The 16,403-nt window shown below is 39.7% G+C and overlaps 1 protein-coding gene across 10 annotated transcripts in view; it reads left to right on the forward strand.

The window, feature by feature from the left end:
• LOC127374133 (mitogen-activated protein kinase kinase kinase kinase 3) overlaps positions 1 to 15,583 on the forward strand; it is a 43,932-nt gene extending 28,349 nt beyond the window's left edge. For 4 of the 10 annotated variants that reach the window (XM_051419131.1, XM_051419169.1, XM_051419160.1 and 1 more), the window contains 17 exons: positions 2,138 to 2,189; positions 2,363 to 2,741; positions 4,190 to 4,296; positions 4,854 to 4,895; positions 5,071 to 5,155; positions 5,334 to 5,413; positions 5,687 to 5,747; positions 5,920 to 6,037; positions 6,273 to 6,331; positions 6,674 to 6,777; positions 7,184 to 7,355; positions 7,460 to 7,528; positions 7,665 to 7,757; positions 7,992 to 8,062; positions 8,929 to 8,984; positions 9,133 to 9,186; positions 10,108 to 15,583. In XM_051419131.1, coding sequence (XP_051275091.1) covers positions 2,138 to 2,189; positions 2,363 to 2,741; positions 4,190 to 4,296; positions 4,854 to 4,895; positions 5,071 to 5,155; positions 5,334 to 5,413; positions 5,687 to 5,747; positions 5,920 to 6,037; positions 6,273 to 6,331; positions 6,674 to 6,777; positions 7,184 to 7,355; positions 7,460 to 7,528; positions 7,665 to 7,757; positions 7,992 to 8,062; positions 8,929 to 8,984; positions 9,133 to 9,186; positions 10,108 to 10,195 — 1,690 coding nt within the window. In that variant the 3' untranslated portion in view covers positions 10,196 to 15,583. The remainder of the gene's footprint in view (positions 1 to 2,137; positions 2,190 to 2,362; positions 2,742 to 4,189; positions 4,297 to 4,853; positions 4,896 to 5,070; positions 5,156 to 5,333; positions 5,414 to 5,686; positions 5,748 to 5,919; positions 6,038 to 6,272; positions 6,332 to 6,673; positions 6,778 to 7,183; positions 7,356 to 7,459; positions 7,529 to 7,664; positions 7,758 to 7,991; positions 8,063 to 8,928; positions 8,985 to 9,132; positions 9,187 to 10,107) is intronic. The other 6 variants (XM_051419208.1, XM_051419217.1, XM_051419140.1 and 3 more) reach the window with 5 other exon arrangements.
• Positions 15,584 to 16,403: the final 820 nt, after the last annotated feature.

A 16,403-nucleotide genomic window follows, 5' to 3' on the forward strand; every position in this document is an offset into this window, starting at 1 on the left:
CATCACGCCACATATGCCACCTGTGTTAGTGTGTGTTTATAGCCTGTGTGTTTTCTATGCCATTACTACTGTCTTGTGTGAAGTCTAATAGCTACTAACATTAACCCTAACCCTAAAAACTCACCAGGAGGCTATTAATACAGAAAGCTTTTTGGTTTGTTCTTTAGTCATTTTTCCATTTTACCTCCATGAATACATAGGGGCAGGGAATAACTTGAGCCATGGGTAGGGCCACACCTTTTTAAAGAGTGCATTATAGCTACATTTAGACCCAGCTACATATCGTATCATTTAATTTTCACTGGATTCTTGAAATATTAGGTCTGGGTGTAGTTTCAGTGCTTGGATAACTGATCTTCATGACCTTGACTTCCTATTTGCTGTTGTCTTGTTTTGTTCTTCACTTGCATCGCCATCTGTGTGCCTCCTCGCTGTGGGTGTGTGAGTGTGTGCGCAGTCACGCTGCCTTCTGTCTTCTCCTGCCTCTATAAAACTGTTTATTTGGCGTCCAGCCTCATCCCTCATTGTGTAAAAGCCAAATGTCTGCGGCGGACCAGAGTGTTCTTTCTTCTTCTTAGAGATATATTTTCCACTGCAGTCAGAAAGGCCTTAGTACTTAGCACACACACACACACACACACACACACACACACACACACACACACACACAGTACAAGGATTACAAAAATAGAAAGAACCTGAATGTCTTAGTTGATTGCGACCAATAGTCATGTAAAGTGGAATCCTGGCTACAAACACGTTGAATGAGCTAAAGTTTTGGGGGCTAAATCTTGTAGGTGCAAACTTGCACGTAAAAAAAAATTGTCAAAGAGGAATTACAGTCAATTACAAGCTACTTGTAGCTGCTAAGTAGCGTGTTAACGAAAATAGAACTTAATTCTGTTTCTGTTCTCCGTGCTTTCCTTTTGATAAAGCCTAAACCTGTATTGATCCAGCTCCAGAAAATGGGTCTTGGACAAGTTTCTTTTTCTATTATCAATGTCTAACCTTGTAGGTGTAGGATCAGTACATTATCTTACGAATCATCCTGCTTTCTTTTTTATATGTTTTTAGCCAGCTTTGCTAATTTATATACCAATAGGCGGTTTCTTAGCACCCTTATATGCTCACCTGAAGGAGGTTCTTTCCATTGGCCACCATCATGCCACATTTTACAATCCAATCTCAGAGGTGTAAACCGTGTCAGTTACTGATCAGTTTTTACCAAGAAAGTTTACATTAATGGAGTGAGCCATACATCTGTTGACCGCCATTCAACTGAATCACTGTGACTCATTTTTTTTATTGGTGTCTCAGTATTTGTGTTCACTGTGATTGGCTGTCAGCCTCTGTCTGTTTTGATTTGTGTGCTCCTATTGGTTCTTCGTCTGTCGGTCATTAACAAGTTGCACAAAAAATCTGTGGTCTGTAAGGCAAAATGGATAAAATCTCTGCAAGATAGTGCTGCTGTCAATTTAAAAATGTTTTTAAGTTTCTAAATTTAAATGAGAAGCAAATATAATTCAAATACTGAAAATATTTTATACTTGTTAAAATATTAACAAGTATAAATTAGCATAATTTAAGAGCTGTTGAATTTGAAGTATTGGAACTTTCCAACAGAAATGTTTGCAGTATTTCAGACAACATTCGCTGTAATCGTATCATCAGTTTTTCAGCACTGCTACTCTCAGAGACTTTACACATGTTCTATCTATAGTATTTCTTAATGATCTGTAGTGTGGCAGTCTCACTTTGTATGTAGTGATTAACCCTGTAAAGCAGTTATCTTGTGTCCGTCTCACTGTCAAATAGTGTAAGGCTATGGTTATACTAGTCATTTTCAAGGTTTCTTGTAACATCTGATCACTCAACATGACATTTTTAAGACTAGATTTTTGATTGTATTTATTTGTAACTACCAGTTAGGCTTTTAGGTATAAGTATGAATACTTAAAGATGTGATCTTATGAAATCCGTCTTTTATGATCTATGCAAAAACTGCTTTAAAATGAGAAGTTAAACCATAGCCTCAGTGGTAGAATGTTGACAGTGTGTTTTCAGTCCCACTCTTGTTTGTAATAAATATCAGTTGTTAGTCTGTTTTTTATGAGTCTTTTGTCTTCTCATTCTTCAGTAAATCAAGCACTATCATGAGGCCAAAGGTCCCACCTCCTCTTCCTCCCAAGGTATGAAAAACTGCATGCATCAATCAGCCACAGTCCAGTTTTTTTTATCATTTGAGGATTCATTTAAAAGCTCAGTTGTTATTTTATAACACGGTTTTCTTGAATTTAGTTTAATCTCACACAGAATATGAGAAATGAGCTGACTCTTTGTCCTTCTCTACATTTCCCTCCAGCCCAAGTCCATCTGCGCGTCCCAGCAGCAGCAGCAACAAAAACACGACGATAGCCAATCACACAGCGAGGATGACGGCGGAGGGGGAGGGACCATCAAACGCTGTCCAGTGCCAGAGACGCCGAGCCCGGCCAAGCCCGCCTCCAACGTCCCCCCGCGGCCCCCGCCCCCGAAGCTGCCGCCCCACCGCCGCAGTAGCCTAGGTAACGAGAGCCCCAAGCGCACGGACGTCGAAAACTCTGCCGCAGAGGATGATGGGAGTTTTAGGCATTTCTGGGAATGGCTCCACACGCCTCACACAGAGGAGGAGCTGGAGGAGGCATGGGAGGTGCTGAAGGAGGTGAAAGAGGAGCAGGAAAAAGAGGAGATAAAGGAAGAGAGTAAGAGCAGCCACTTAATAGATTGGTAGTGTCCGCAGACCCTGTCGTCCCCTCCGATTGGTTGTGTGGTCTCCCATTAGTCAGTCCTCGTAGTCTGATTTCTTTGTTCCATGAGTCCATTAATAACAGTCCTTTTTAAATCTTTTGTTTGTAGTTCCTTCCGTCCATCAGCTCCTGCTCAATATAAGTGTTTGTCATTTGTTTTGCAAAGTGTGATTGGTTGTTTAATCCAATCAATCAAAAGCTAGTAGTCTGCTTCCACTCCCCTTCGCTTCCTAGGAGGAAGAAGGAAGAGGAGAAAACATTGTCCTGTCTGATCAGAACTCAATAACAACACATGACAACACAAGACATGATAGTGATGTTATGGTCTGTTTTCATTCAGTTTGAATGCTAGTATGCACATACATAATGCATAAACGTACTATTGATTCAGTCTTATTTCTCTGTTTTTGATTAGTTGTCACTTTGATTAAAATTTGGTCTTTCCTGTTCCTGCTAGCAGCTTTATAAATGTAAATTCTAAAAAGTAACTTTAGAGTTTCATTGAACAGTCATCAGACATAAGAAAACCTTACACTAAGGCACTAATTCAAACAATTACAATTATTTCTGAGGCAATTTTTTTTTTTGTCTCTGACAATAAGAGACCAGTACATGAGAGATGGAAGCTGCGCAAGTACTGAAACACCAAAACAGAAACAAACCAATTTTAATTCCTTTCTGCAACAATTCTGCAAAAACGTTTTATTTCCATGTAAGCTTGGAACTAAATAATTAGCAGAAATTAGTTTGTGCGTGTTACCTCTTTGCTCAGTAGATTGAGAGTAAGCAGGTCCTATTATAACAACCACACATTGGTTGCACTGTGTGTGTACATTGTGTGGGAGTGTTGTTCCCCGATCATGATGGGAAATGTTTTTGTCCACAGACCCAGAGGTTAGGTATCGCAATAAAGACTTATTATTTTACTATTTTATCAGCCAGCTCAAACCTTAGAGCAGGGCGTGCAGACTAATGACCACCATCGAGCAGGTTGGATGTGTGCATTAACACCTTCCTGTGCTCATGACTATATTTGATCCTCTGTATTCTTCCTGCTAGCCTGCTCCCTCCTTCCCTCCCTCTCTGCTCCCAGTAGTTTGTTTGTTACTGTTTTAGTTTTACTCTTATATGTCTTGAGTCCTGTAGATTAGATTGTATTCATTGAAACCAACTATAAGTGTCAGTGTGCAGCTAAGTCTATTTCTGTTTTGTCACTCATTTTTTTTTCTTTAAATGGCTACATATTCTCATTCACGCTCTCACTCAGTAGGCTCTACCGGAATGACATTTGACATGTGTCGCCAAAGCACAATTACAATAATGTTAAAGAATGTTATTATTAGTAACACTCATACTATCTTAGTTCCTCTGTCACACACTGAGTTGTGTTTCTTTCGTTGTAGGTAATGGGTTGAACTCTCCACACAGTGGAGACAGAGACAGTCCAGCAGACAGACAGTCCACTATGCCCCCTTGTGTCCCCATACGGAAAGACAAGAAGGATGTTCCGGTAAGCACACTTGGCAATACAGCAGTGGGGTCAGGGGCCCCTCCAGAGATCTTTGAGGAAGCTCCAGTGTGGATGTTTTTGCTTCCAGTGAACGCCTTACTTAAATTATTAATAATAGACATAATGCTGAGGCACAGAGAAACAAAGTCAGGCACTAAAGCGGTGGGTCAGGGTGCCTGTTGTAAGAAAGGTTGGGATATAGGCAACAGCAAATAACAACGTCTACAGTGCATAGTGAAATAGTTTTTCCAGTTTTCTTACTGCAGCCAACAGTGCCCCCATATTCCAAAATATCCACCCACTGTGTTGTTCTGAAACTCAAAATTTGTCAAGTTTCAGAAAAGTTGGAAGGAAATTTTGCCATATGCAGGAATTGTCGTTGCTGTAACAGAAACTAAGGGATGCATATTTATGTTTACCTTTAGCTTCATTATTCCCTCCTTGTCAAATCGTGTCTCCCTAGGTAGTTTTCCCTTACAGTGTTACCAGAATCATTCATAATTCAGTGCTAACCGATTATATGTGTGTCTGTGCGTGTGTTTATCTGTCTGTCCTAGAAGCCAATCAGTAATGGCCTCCCTCCTACACCCAAAGTCCATGTAAGTAACAGTCTCTTTCTGCTCTCCTTTAGAAAACTGTTGTTGTGAGTTGTGTTGTGCCGAGAAACAACAATTGTATCACCTGCCTCGCTCAGTTGGTTTTCTCTATAGCAAGCCAGTGCAGCATTTAAACCAACCATTTGCATTGCATTTATTCGTCTCCTCCCATTCGCAGATGGGTGCGTGTTTCTCTAAGGTGTTCAATGGCTGTCCTTTGAAGATCCACTGTGCCACTTCCTGGATCAACCCTGACACCAGAGGTAACCAATAGGAAACCAGATACAGTGTTGAACATCTGTTTACAGGGTGATGAATGTGGCATTAGTTATCTTTAATCAAACCACCCTGATTCTTGAAGAAACGTTTCGGTGTTGTCTAATGTGAGCTGCTGCTTTGCTCTAAGAAGTGGTCAAATGTTTGTTTTTGTGTGCGTTTCAGACCAGTATTTGATATTCGGAGCTGAAGAGGGAATCTACACGTTAAACCTCAATGAACTGCATGAGACCTCGATGGAACAGGTGAGACAGAAGATTATGCTTTTTAAAATGTTTGAAAATGTGGTTTCAACCTTCTTTACACTTTGGTTTATACTTTCTTGCTGTTATGATGCCTTCCAGTGGTAGTCATATACTATATTGTATGATGTATTTATCTTTTTTCTTTCTTCAAATAGAAAACCCAAATTAAAAAAACTCAAAACATTCTTTGATGTGTGAAACTGTGACCAGTTATTTTAGCTAGTTGTGTAATGGTGCTGATTTGCTGCATGTCTCTCTACCTTTTATCTGCAGCTCTTTCCCCGGAGGTGTACCTGGCTATATGTCATGAACAATTGTCTTCTTTCCATATCTGGTGAGCTTTATACATGTCTGTGTGATGGAATTGTGTGATAAAAGTTGACTATGTAAATTGTTTTTTTCCTGTAACAGGTTTATACATCTAGTATCCAAAGTCAACATTATTCATTCTTTTCTTTTGGTCTTCTCTTTTCTTTTCTGTTCTCTTCTGTTTTATTCCCTTCCAGGAAAAGCCTCGCAGCTGTACTCCCATAGTCTGAGCGGTCTGTTCGAACAGGCCAGACAGTTACAGAAGTTACCAGTAGCCATTCCCACACACAAACTGCCTGATAAGATGATTCCCAGGTAACTCTGCAAACAGGATGTCAAACTTATTGGACATGAAATGATAAAGTTCTATTTCTTTTTGATCAACTGAATTGCAATCCTCCATTCCTGTTTACGCATCTGTCTTTAGTCATAGAAGATTTAAATAACTTTCAGTGAAAACGGAGCAATATGAAGAATCTGTGCAACGTGTTCTCACCAAAAAAAAAGCCTTTTTTATGTGACACTGATTTCCTTGTTTGTCTGTTTACAGGAAGTTTGCGGTGTCCAATAAAATTCCAGACACTAAAGGGTGCCAAAAGTGCTGCGTAGGTGAGTTTTAGAGAAGGAGGATTTTATATTTGTTGTGACTGGTAGTACTGCTTGTTTCATGGCTCTGCAATACTGCATGTTCAGGACTGACTTCTGTCACAATTAACTACATAAAAAAACTATTCTTTTCAAAACATGTAGAATATCACTGTTTGCACTTCATGTAAGTCTCATAAATAATTAAACTTCGGTAAGAACAGAACACTGTAAAATCACAAAATGTACTTATTTTTAAAAGATAAAAACATCTCACAGGGAATTACGAGTTTAATTCACACAAACAAAGCCATTACTATGTCTTACCAAGCTACAAAGTGACTGAAAACTGTTGTTTCCATGCAGTTCGTAACCCGTACACAGGCCATAAGTACCTGTGTGGAGCCTTTCAGTCTAGCGTCATGCTGTTGGAGTGGGTGGAGTCCATGCAGAAGTTTATGCTCATCAAGGTCAGTTTTTGCCCTTTAAAACGTCTCCTACGGACAGGACATGACACAAGACTCCGATGTTGGTCTAAAGTCTGTTTTCTAATGTTAAAAATTTTTTAAATGTTTAAATTTAAGCTCTAAAATTATTAAGATATCTTTAAATATAGTATTAAGCTATACTGTCAGTACTACTACCTCCTCCAAACTCAAGTACTACAGCCCTGATATGATGTGTTTTTCGGAGATCTAGATGCAGATGAACTTGGATGTTTTAATATATAACACCATTGCATTATCTCTTAAGCACTACACCCACTGCTGACTTCCTTTTTTGTGAGATATCAGCAGCGCCTTATCCTCTGAGATAACAGACAATACCAGGGCAACTTCCCTTTCTTTACCTACTGTTTCAACATCTACTCCACAGAACATCGACTTCCCGTTGCCGTGTCCATTGGAGGTCTTTGAGATGTTGGTGGTCCCGGAGCAGACCTACCCTCTGATCTGTGTAGCAGTCAGTAAAGGCACCGAACTCAACCAGGTGGTCCGGTTCGGCACCGTCAACCCCAACTCTACCTCCTCTTGGTTCACGGAAGCAGGTGAGAACAGTGTGACCAACTCTGTTATGGTAAAATAACACTGATGTAGTTGTGTACAGCATGGAGGCCAAACTAATGCTCTGCCCTGATCTTTGTCGGTGCAGACACACCCCAGACGTGTGTGATCCACGTCACTCAGCTAGAGAGAGACACTATCCTAGTCTGCCTCGACAGTGAGTAACACAGACTAATTTTTACACTGTGCAGCTTCAGCTACTTCATGTCAGAATAAAAACCAGAATTTCACTGACCTGCTTCCACTCTCTCCCCCATCTCTCCCTGTCTCTGTCTCTCTCTCTCTCTCTACAGGGTGTATAAAGATCGTGAACCTCCAGGGAAGGTTGAAATCCAGCAGGAAGTTGTCAGCCGAGCTCACCTTCAATTTCCAGATCGAATCCACAGGTAAAGTGAAAAAAACAGCCATATTTGCATATTTTAAGTCACAAAAGCATAACTCATGTCATGAATATGGAGAAGACTCAGGGACATGAAGAGAAACAATGAGGGGTAGTATTTCTTATAATTAAATGAATAAATGGATTGACATGCACGTCTTCTAGTGGATTTATACTATGTAAGCTTATCTGTCATTCATCGCGATAATACTTGTTCTTTTTTATCCTTGTTTCTTTGCAGTTTGTCTCCAAGACAGTGTTCTGGCCTTCTGGAGGCACGGCATGCAGGGACGGAGTTTCAAGACCAATGAGGTGAGATTGTGTGTGTGTGTGTGTGTTTGTGTGTGTGTGTGTGCGTGCGTGCGCGTGTGCGTGTGCACCAGTTTAGGAAGAAAATGCACAGTAGAGATGACCTTTGGAACATGTCACGAGGTTCACTTCCAGGCACCATGGCAGGATGTTATTTAATCTAAGACTATAATATGATTTTTGCTGCTGATTTCCAAAAATGCAAGTGGATTAATGGAGCATGGTATTAGATTAACAACGTAGGTAGATGTTGTAATATCACATGACATAGGGCAGCATTTTGATGACGCCATTGATCACCTATTTAATGTGATTTTCATGGTAGCAAACCTGAAATGAAAAGTCTTGCAGCTTGCCTAAATGATCTATTTTTACCATGATACATATACTGTATGTAGCGGTTTGTTAACAAGTGAAACCACATGCAAACAAGCATACAAATCTTGAATTTCCTGAATCAATTGTATTCGTGTTGACATTTAATGTAACTGTCAGTAATGGTCGTTTTGCTACAGGTTTGCACAAGTTTGTAGGTCTTTTTACATTGGGCTGCCTGTAATTATTGCCTGTATGACATGAACGTGCCACTTGGACCTAGACAGACTGGCTGAACTGGCCTAAACACTTTAGCACAGCTGTTTCAGCCACATTCACTTATTTGCCTCACTTATTTTTAAAGACCATGATCCACACATTTTGTTATGAACTTCAGACTTAATTGGATCAGTACCCCATCAATCAGAGCATCCATATTTTACCTGACCATGACACTTGAAATCACAGCATTTGGACTGGTGTCTCCTGGCGAGCCCTGACCTTGACTTTGTGCTTCTTTGTCCATTTTTCTCTCTTCCTCATGCGTTCATCAGATCACCCAGGAGATCTCTGACAGCACACGCATCTTCAGACTACTGGGATCAGACAGGTGAGATGGCACATACACACGCACACCCCAACACATACACACCTCCCCCTCACTTCATATACATTACACACACACACACACACACACACACACACACACACAAACTTAGAATGCTGTTAACATCCTCTCTGATATCTTCTCACTGAAGACGTGCCGACTGTAGAGATCCAGAGGCTGAGGACAGAGGCCTCGCTCTGCGCAGGTACACTTACTGCTCACTGGCAGCTGAAAACACTACCTCTTTCTGTCGGGACTCTCGAGGTCTGCTTTACGCCGGATGTCATAGATCAGGATCTTTAGGACTGTCTGAGAAATGGAGAGAGAGAGAGAGTGTGTGTGTGTGGAAATTTTGTGTAGAGCAAAGATTTGGGGAAATTTTACCTGTTAAGTCATGACAGCATAGACGCCAAAATCATCTTTGTCTGATTTGATGTTGCACGCTAACACTATGTGTAACTGAAGGTGGGAAAATTGCAATATCTAAACACTCAAATGAGAAGTTGTAGCAGCTTTTAATTCAAATACAGTCAGTTTTGTCAGGGATCAGTAAAACCTGCACAACATATATATTTTCTGAACTACAAAGAGTTACTTTTATATGGACTGGGTAATTTTGGCGTCTATTGTCCCATTACTGAGCAGTTGAGTCCCTTTTGAGTTATGATGTGTGAATGTGTGAGCCTTTGGGTCAAAATGGTATTAACAGCTTTCTCCCAGTTTTCCTCAGGGTAAACAGAGTGTACCTTGTTAAGAGCTTAGTGTCAGAGCAAGTCATCTCCCTCTGCTGCCTTTTTCCAAATAACAGGGCTTTTACAGGTTTGGACCATATCCTGTGTGGGTTGCAGGCTGTCTGCACATATTGCTATAATAAATCCTGGGTCTTTTACTGTGTTTTCACACTTTATATTCCTCAGTGTTGTATTTATTTTTGTCAGAAAAACTAATAACATGCTGAAGCAGGCTGGGCTGTTCTTTTATCTGGGATTTAAAGGTGAAATAAAGACTGAATCATGTATTGTTACCTTCCCTTGTAACTAACCTGGATTTTGTGTGTGTGTCTGTCTGTCTGTCTGTCTGTCTGTGTATGTGTGTGTGTGTGTGTCTGTGTGTGTGTGTCTTGCAGGGTGGTGGTGCTGGAAAGCAGGCCTACTGACAACCCTACAGCCCACAGCAATCTCTACATCCTGGCAGGCCATGAAAACAGCTACTGAGAGACATACACACACACACACACACACACACACACACACACACACAAACATATTCACACATAAACACACTCTCTGAACAGCCTACCACTAATGCAAACAAGGGAGTGAGCAGCCTGGAGACACACTCAGCCCAACCCTACTGCTAACCCACCCAACCTCCTGTCGGCCGTGTAACTGGGAGATGAGCCGTTTGTGGGTGCAGGTGTGGATTCCCAGTCGCAGACAATAAAAATGCACCGCAGTGTTACATGTGTATTAGTTTAGCGTGTTGTAGTAGGGCAGCGGGTTGCGGACCGAGGGGTTTAAAGTGCTGGTCTGAGGCCAGTTTGGGTTGAGATAGTCGGGGAATCGCGCGACTTGTACCTTCAGAACCCTTCCTAATTACCATTCCCCCCCCCCGCATACTGGGAAAACAATATCCAGCACAGAAGTCTGACTTCAACACTACTTCTACTACTAGTTCTACACATACTACTACTGCTACTGCTACTTGCGCTAAAGCTTCACAGAAGAGCCATCTTGCACAGAAAACCTTTCTCTCTTTCATCATCCTTTCCTCTTTCCTTTTCTCCCCCCCCCTTTTTTTTTTAACTACACCTTTATTTATTGTGGCATGATGTAACTTTAACAACCAGGATGGCTTTCCTATTTTATTTGTTTATTTTTTTTAAAGGATTTAAAAAAAAAAATAGAAAACAGACTAAAAAGCTTCGCCACCTCTGCTAGCATTGAATTCCTATACCTGTCACCACACCACACAAGTGCTTAATTGACCTCTATTTAATTGTTGTAAATATAAATGTAGTATTTTTTTGACAGAGACGAACACTAAAAGACTGGTCATGTAGATAGGCGTGTGTATAGTTGCTCTGTACAACTGTGGAGACGAACAGAGAGACGGACAGGCATGTAGGAGCAACGGGGCAGTAAACTCACCTACTAGTTCCCTGATTGTGTGACGAGGGTCAGGAAACAAAGACTCCTGCAGTCTCCTCAGGTGGACAGCTTTAGTAATCAGATATTACTCTAATAACAATCTGGAGCTCAGGATTGGACTGAGCAAACACAGGAAGCAGCACTGATTGGTAATTTAATTTTGCATGCATCACCATCAAAACTTCCTGCCTGTTTGCACCATAGCAACTGTCGTCAGGGCAGCAGACCTTACAAGTTCTGACATCATCATTTTAATTTTTTTTAACGCTATTTTAATCAGAAAGCTTCTTTTTTTTTTTGAACCACTGGTGTTAAAAATTTGCACAGAGAAAAAGGTATTTGACAAACAAATGTGATGTCATTATAATATATGACCTTGTGTGTATGCACAGTGTGTGTATGTGTATGTGTGTGTGTGTGTGTGTGTGTGTGTGTGTGTGTGTGTATGTATGTGTGTGCGTAGACATAGATTATGCATATACAAGTGCGTCATGTACAGATCTGGTCTTTAACAAGTGACGGTTGTGATTCAGCCCGAGGCCACTTTAAAAGGGCACCGACAGATATAAAAAAAAAAACAAGACAAAAGCTGGATTTACACAGAAGGAAAAATCAATTTATTTATGCAGTAGACATGGTATATTAGCCGTTAGCCATCATTTCTAGCGTTATATTGAACTTCTATGGAATTGCACATGTGTGAAGTTCAAAGAGTTTGTTAAAACCGTTAAAAACATAAAATTACTGAAATGGTTTGATACATTTTAATATGAATGATCTGGAACAATTTGAATCACAAGTGGTAGAAAACCCCTCCCGTATGGTACTCAAAACAAACACAAAAGAATTGTTTTAAAGTGCAGCTTGAAAAGTATCTATCAAGCTAGTACACGATCACAATAAAACTTATTCACTGTGTGGAATAAAATTAAGAGCTAAAGGTCCGACTCCCATTCTTAGCTAGCTTCTGTTCTACTGGCCTCTAAAACAAAATGGATAAAACAAGATGCTGGGTTGATAGGTGCATACTATTACTATGCTGGACACACTGAACACATTTCTAATGTTCTGTATGTATTGAATACATAAAATAACCCAAAGGTTTTGTTAACATTAAGCATACCTCGAGTGAAAAGTGCTGTCACAGTTGTTCAACACTAACAAAATAACCTGTTTTATCTTTAAAATAATGAGGTGCTCAAGTTTTGTTATCTAGATCATAAACCTAATTATGTGTTTCAGCTTTTTTTTTTAATGAATGCTACTAGAACAGAAGCTAGACCAGTAGTGGGGCGGGAAATTACATTTCTGTGTAAGTCCAAATGTCATTTAAGTCATATTTGGAGAACATCAGCCTTCATTGCTGTGACTTTTTTTAAAGGCCGACATCTGTACGAGAGATCACACTACATGCGTGTAGATTGTACACTGTGTGATGTGTTGGAGAGTCAACATGTGGCAGTACACTACCAGTCTTTACAAGCTGTGACACTAGAGGTTGCTTCAGAAAACGTGAACACTAGTTTAGCTGAACCTTACTGAGACACTATCACTAAGCCAGAGTTGTTACAGAGCTGAAACGTTTGGGGTTTCCTTTTCAAGGGGACCGGTTTCCAGAAGTCCGTTTCTTATTTTCTCCCCAGAAAGACACATATACATTTATGACTGAACCAACCAGCTACGAGAGTAACACAACGATAAAGTTAATGAACTGCTCTTTCCATGCAGCATTGGGTGACTTCATAAGATCAGTAATTTAACCTAAATATCATTAATATGAAAGAGAAGTGATTATCAATATTGTAACAGTAATGTGGTGTTTTATAAGAATTTGGTAACAACCTGATTTATGATGGACAAAAACTGCTGCCATCTAGTGACCCCTACCCCTAACCCAAAGTGATCCAACACTGGACTATAATGCAGTGTTATGTATACATACTGAAGATCATACTAATGCATCATCAGCCTGTAACAATAAAGCTGAGGTCCAAATGACACAATAGGAACAGGAACCATTACACTATTGTCCTTTTTACAATGTTAAGTCTAGCTAAATGGAACAATTATTATTGGATGACAACATTTCAGCTCTGTATATAGGCACTGTCACTGAAAATGTGGTTGCAAAAGGGACGTCGCCCTGTTAGGGGACAATTTAAGCAAAGAATGTAACGGCTTTCTGTTCCTCCTTGATCTCTTATCACCCCTTTGATTACCCATCCACTTCCACCTTCAACAGAAAGTCGATTTGTCATAAACTCAACATTTTTTTTGTCACTGTACCATCATGGCAGCATGTCCCTCCTCCAAACATTCAGCGGTCGGAGTCACACCAATGCCCCTGTACACTATTTCACAATATTTTAATGCATTATTCGTGGACGAACAGACATAAACTTTTACTTGATTCCAGCTCCTGATGCTTTATTGCGCTGTTGTGGTGAAATATCTAAATTTAGCATAGTCTAGTTAAGTGTAGAGAGCTTGAATCCACTTTGAGGATATAAATTATTCATCTACTTCTTTCGCCTGTGCACACTTGTATAAAATGCCCACAAAGTGTTGCTTTGCACCTGGAATACAAATGGCAGAAATATGAAATATTTCAAGACTTAACAACTACACTTAATTGCCATGTAGTAAGTTTGGTGTGTCCCTGATGCGGTGCCCTTCGTAGGGCTCTAATGTCTGTAATTTAACCACAAATCAGCCATAAAAGAAATAAATATCATATCAGTTTAACTCTGCTCTCAACAGATGGGTTTGATCCACTTTCAGGGCCAGACATTTGCTCAAACCAGAAATGAAACTGCTTAAAACTGCAATTTGTGACCTTTTACCGTTTCACAGTTTATATGTTTGAACCAGGAACTTTTCTCTCAAAAAGCTTTTACAATCAAAAGCATTAAAATGCATTAGCACTGTTTGGAATTGCCTTGGAAGTGAATCAATACCCCAGATGAGCTCTTTAGCCACGATCATACTAATACATGCGCTTCTAGCCAACACCTATTAATCAAGACGTGTCATAGTTTCAGGGCTGCAACCAAGTTTTATTCACACAGGTTATTTAGCAAAAATATTTTCCTTTTATTCAGTGTTGTTAAATGTGAGTTCTCGGAGTGTACTAAATAGCCTCACACTGACATCATCAGCCATTAAAGCTAATTAATCACTTCATATTTAGGCTCATTTCATTCGATTTGATTGATTCCTTACTATTCGATTTAAAATATCATTGAATGTCAGCAGCCCTGCGTAACATCATATATTTGGAAAAAATGTATCACCTATTCCTTCACATAAGGGTTCGGTTGATGTCAAAAAACATATATTTTACATTTTTATTAAAATGCCAAAATATGTTTCAGTTTTTATGGCCAAATTTAGTCTACCTCGTGGTATGTCCTACATGACAAAAACAATATGTCTGATTCAAAAGACAGCCATCAACAGCATATAAGGTTAGTGTTCAAACAAAACGTGTTCTCTCTGAGTCTCTAAAATGTCTTTGTCTTCTCAGTGGACGTATGTAAATGAACAAAAGTTGAGAAATAGAAGTTACTAAAAAGCTGACAAAGTGAATGAGAGATTCCAATGAAGATCTTTTTTTTTTTTTTTAAGGTTTTCTTTGTTTCCTAAAATCCCCAATTTCTTTGAATTTATTTAGAATTTTGAGATCTCAAGCCTAAGAAGAAAAGAAAAAAAACTCATCCTGTATCATAGCCGCACATCTAAAGTCTTGGCATTCATTTAGTCGAAACAGACCAGTCCTAAAATCTCATACCATTTTTTTTCTGTGGGGTTCATAACTTTTAATTTTGGTGAAACTGTCCCTTTTTCCGAACAATAACACAAGTTTCTGTGTGGTTGAATGATGCTTTGATGATAAATTCTGCTGTCATAGATACAAGCTTGATCTATAATCCCCTAAAGCTGGTGCCAACAAGGCCTTCCGTTGTGGGTTTTTGCTGAAATGTTTGTGTTTTATAACGTCAACTACTCATGGGTCAAATCACGTGTGAAAATAATTATTTTTAAATGATGTGAGCACCAGATATGTGGATTATCTGAATAAGACAGTCACAGAAAATAATACTCAATTGGCATTAAGATCATTTTCCTGGGATTGCCTGTTCTTTTTGGCATCATGTGGTAATCCCCATCTATCTGGTGCTCCAAGCTAATTAAAGTAGATACAGATGAGTTACTGTTTGATCCCAGGACTCTTCCCAATATAAAACAAAACACAATAAGTCTCCTCTGTTCTGTCATTATTACATCACCTTTGTCTTTTGTTTTCATAATGCAATGCACACGTTATGAAATGTATATAGTGTAAAATAAAAATGGGTTTGTTTTACATACTGTATAATTGCCTATATTTTGGTTCAGAAGTGTAACAGATTTATGAGATGACAGGTTAACACATTAAAAAGAAGGAACTGAGCCATTTGGTGTCTTGTGGTGGTCATTTCTGATAAGACTTTGTCATGGAAGACATTTTAAAATGTCACATTGAAAGTAAGGGAAGTAGGAAGGAAGTATAAATTATAAAATTGATGATGGCTGAATTACAGTTAGGCACTTTGGTTTCAGGGTCCTGCTGCTGTGCACAGTGGCTCACTGTCACTGCACTGGAAAACCTGAGTCGAACAGAGCCTTCGTTAATATTATCACAACCTATGTGCCTCTAACTACAGAATCCGTAATTATTACTAAAGAAGGCAATATCTGAAGAAATTGTGGGTATGAATGCTGGTTGTTGGAAAGCAGATGCTGAACTGCATTGCTGGCTTTAAAAATAAATGAAATTGTGGAATATTTTTGAACTGAATTGTCAGCTTTAGTTTGTATGGAGAAGCGGCAAGGAGTATAAATAATGAACGGCAACTGAACCGCATTGCTTTAATAAGGGCTGGGTAGAAGTAGCTAGTAGCCAACATCAGCCAAGAGGGCACGTATAGAGTCTGGGGCAAAAGAGCAGGGGCCAAAACCCCCTTTAGGGTCTACAAGTACGTGCCAGCCCTGATGCTCTTGATGATCATTCTTCTTCCTCTAAAAGCAAAAGAAGCTCTCACATTGAAAAGTCGCACCTGCTCGTCTGCACTCTGCCTTCTCTTCCTTTGTCTTTGGAAGAACAGTTTTCCCTGAAATCGTTTAACCAAATATATAAGGGCAAGGACCCCTGCCATTATGAATATTATTCAGACTTCCCTAAACTAAAGATTTAACCTATGGTGTTGTTAGGCACCAAGCAGCAAAGGCA

This window comes from Dicentrarchus labrax, unplaced genomic scaffold (genome assembly GCF_905237075.1).
Source record: "Dicentrarchus labrax unplaced genomic scaffold, dlabrax2021, whole genome shotgun sequence".
NCBI lineage: Eukaryota > Metazoa > Chordata > Actinopteri > Moronidae > Dicentrarchus > Dicentrarchus labrax.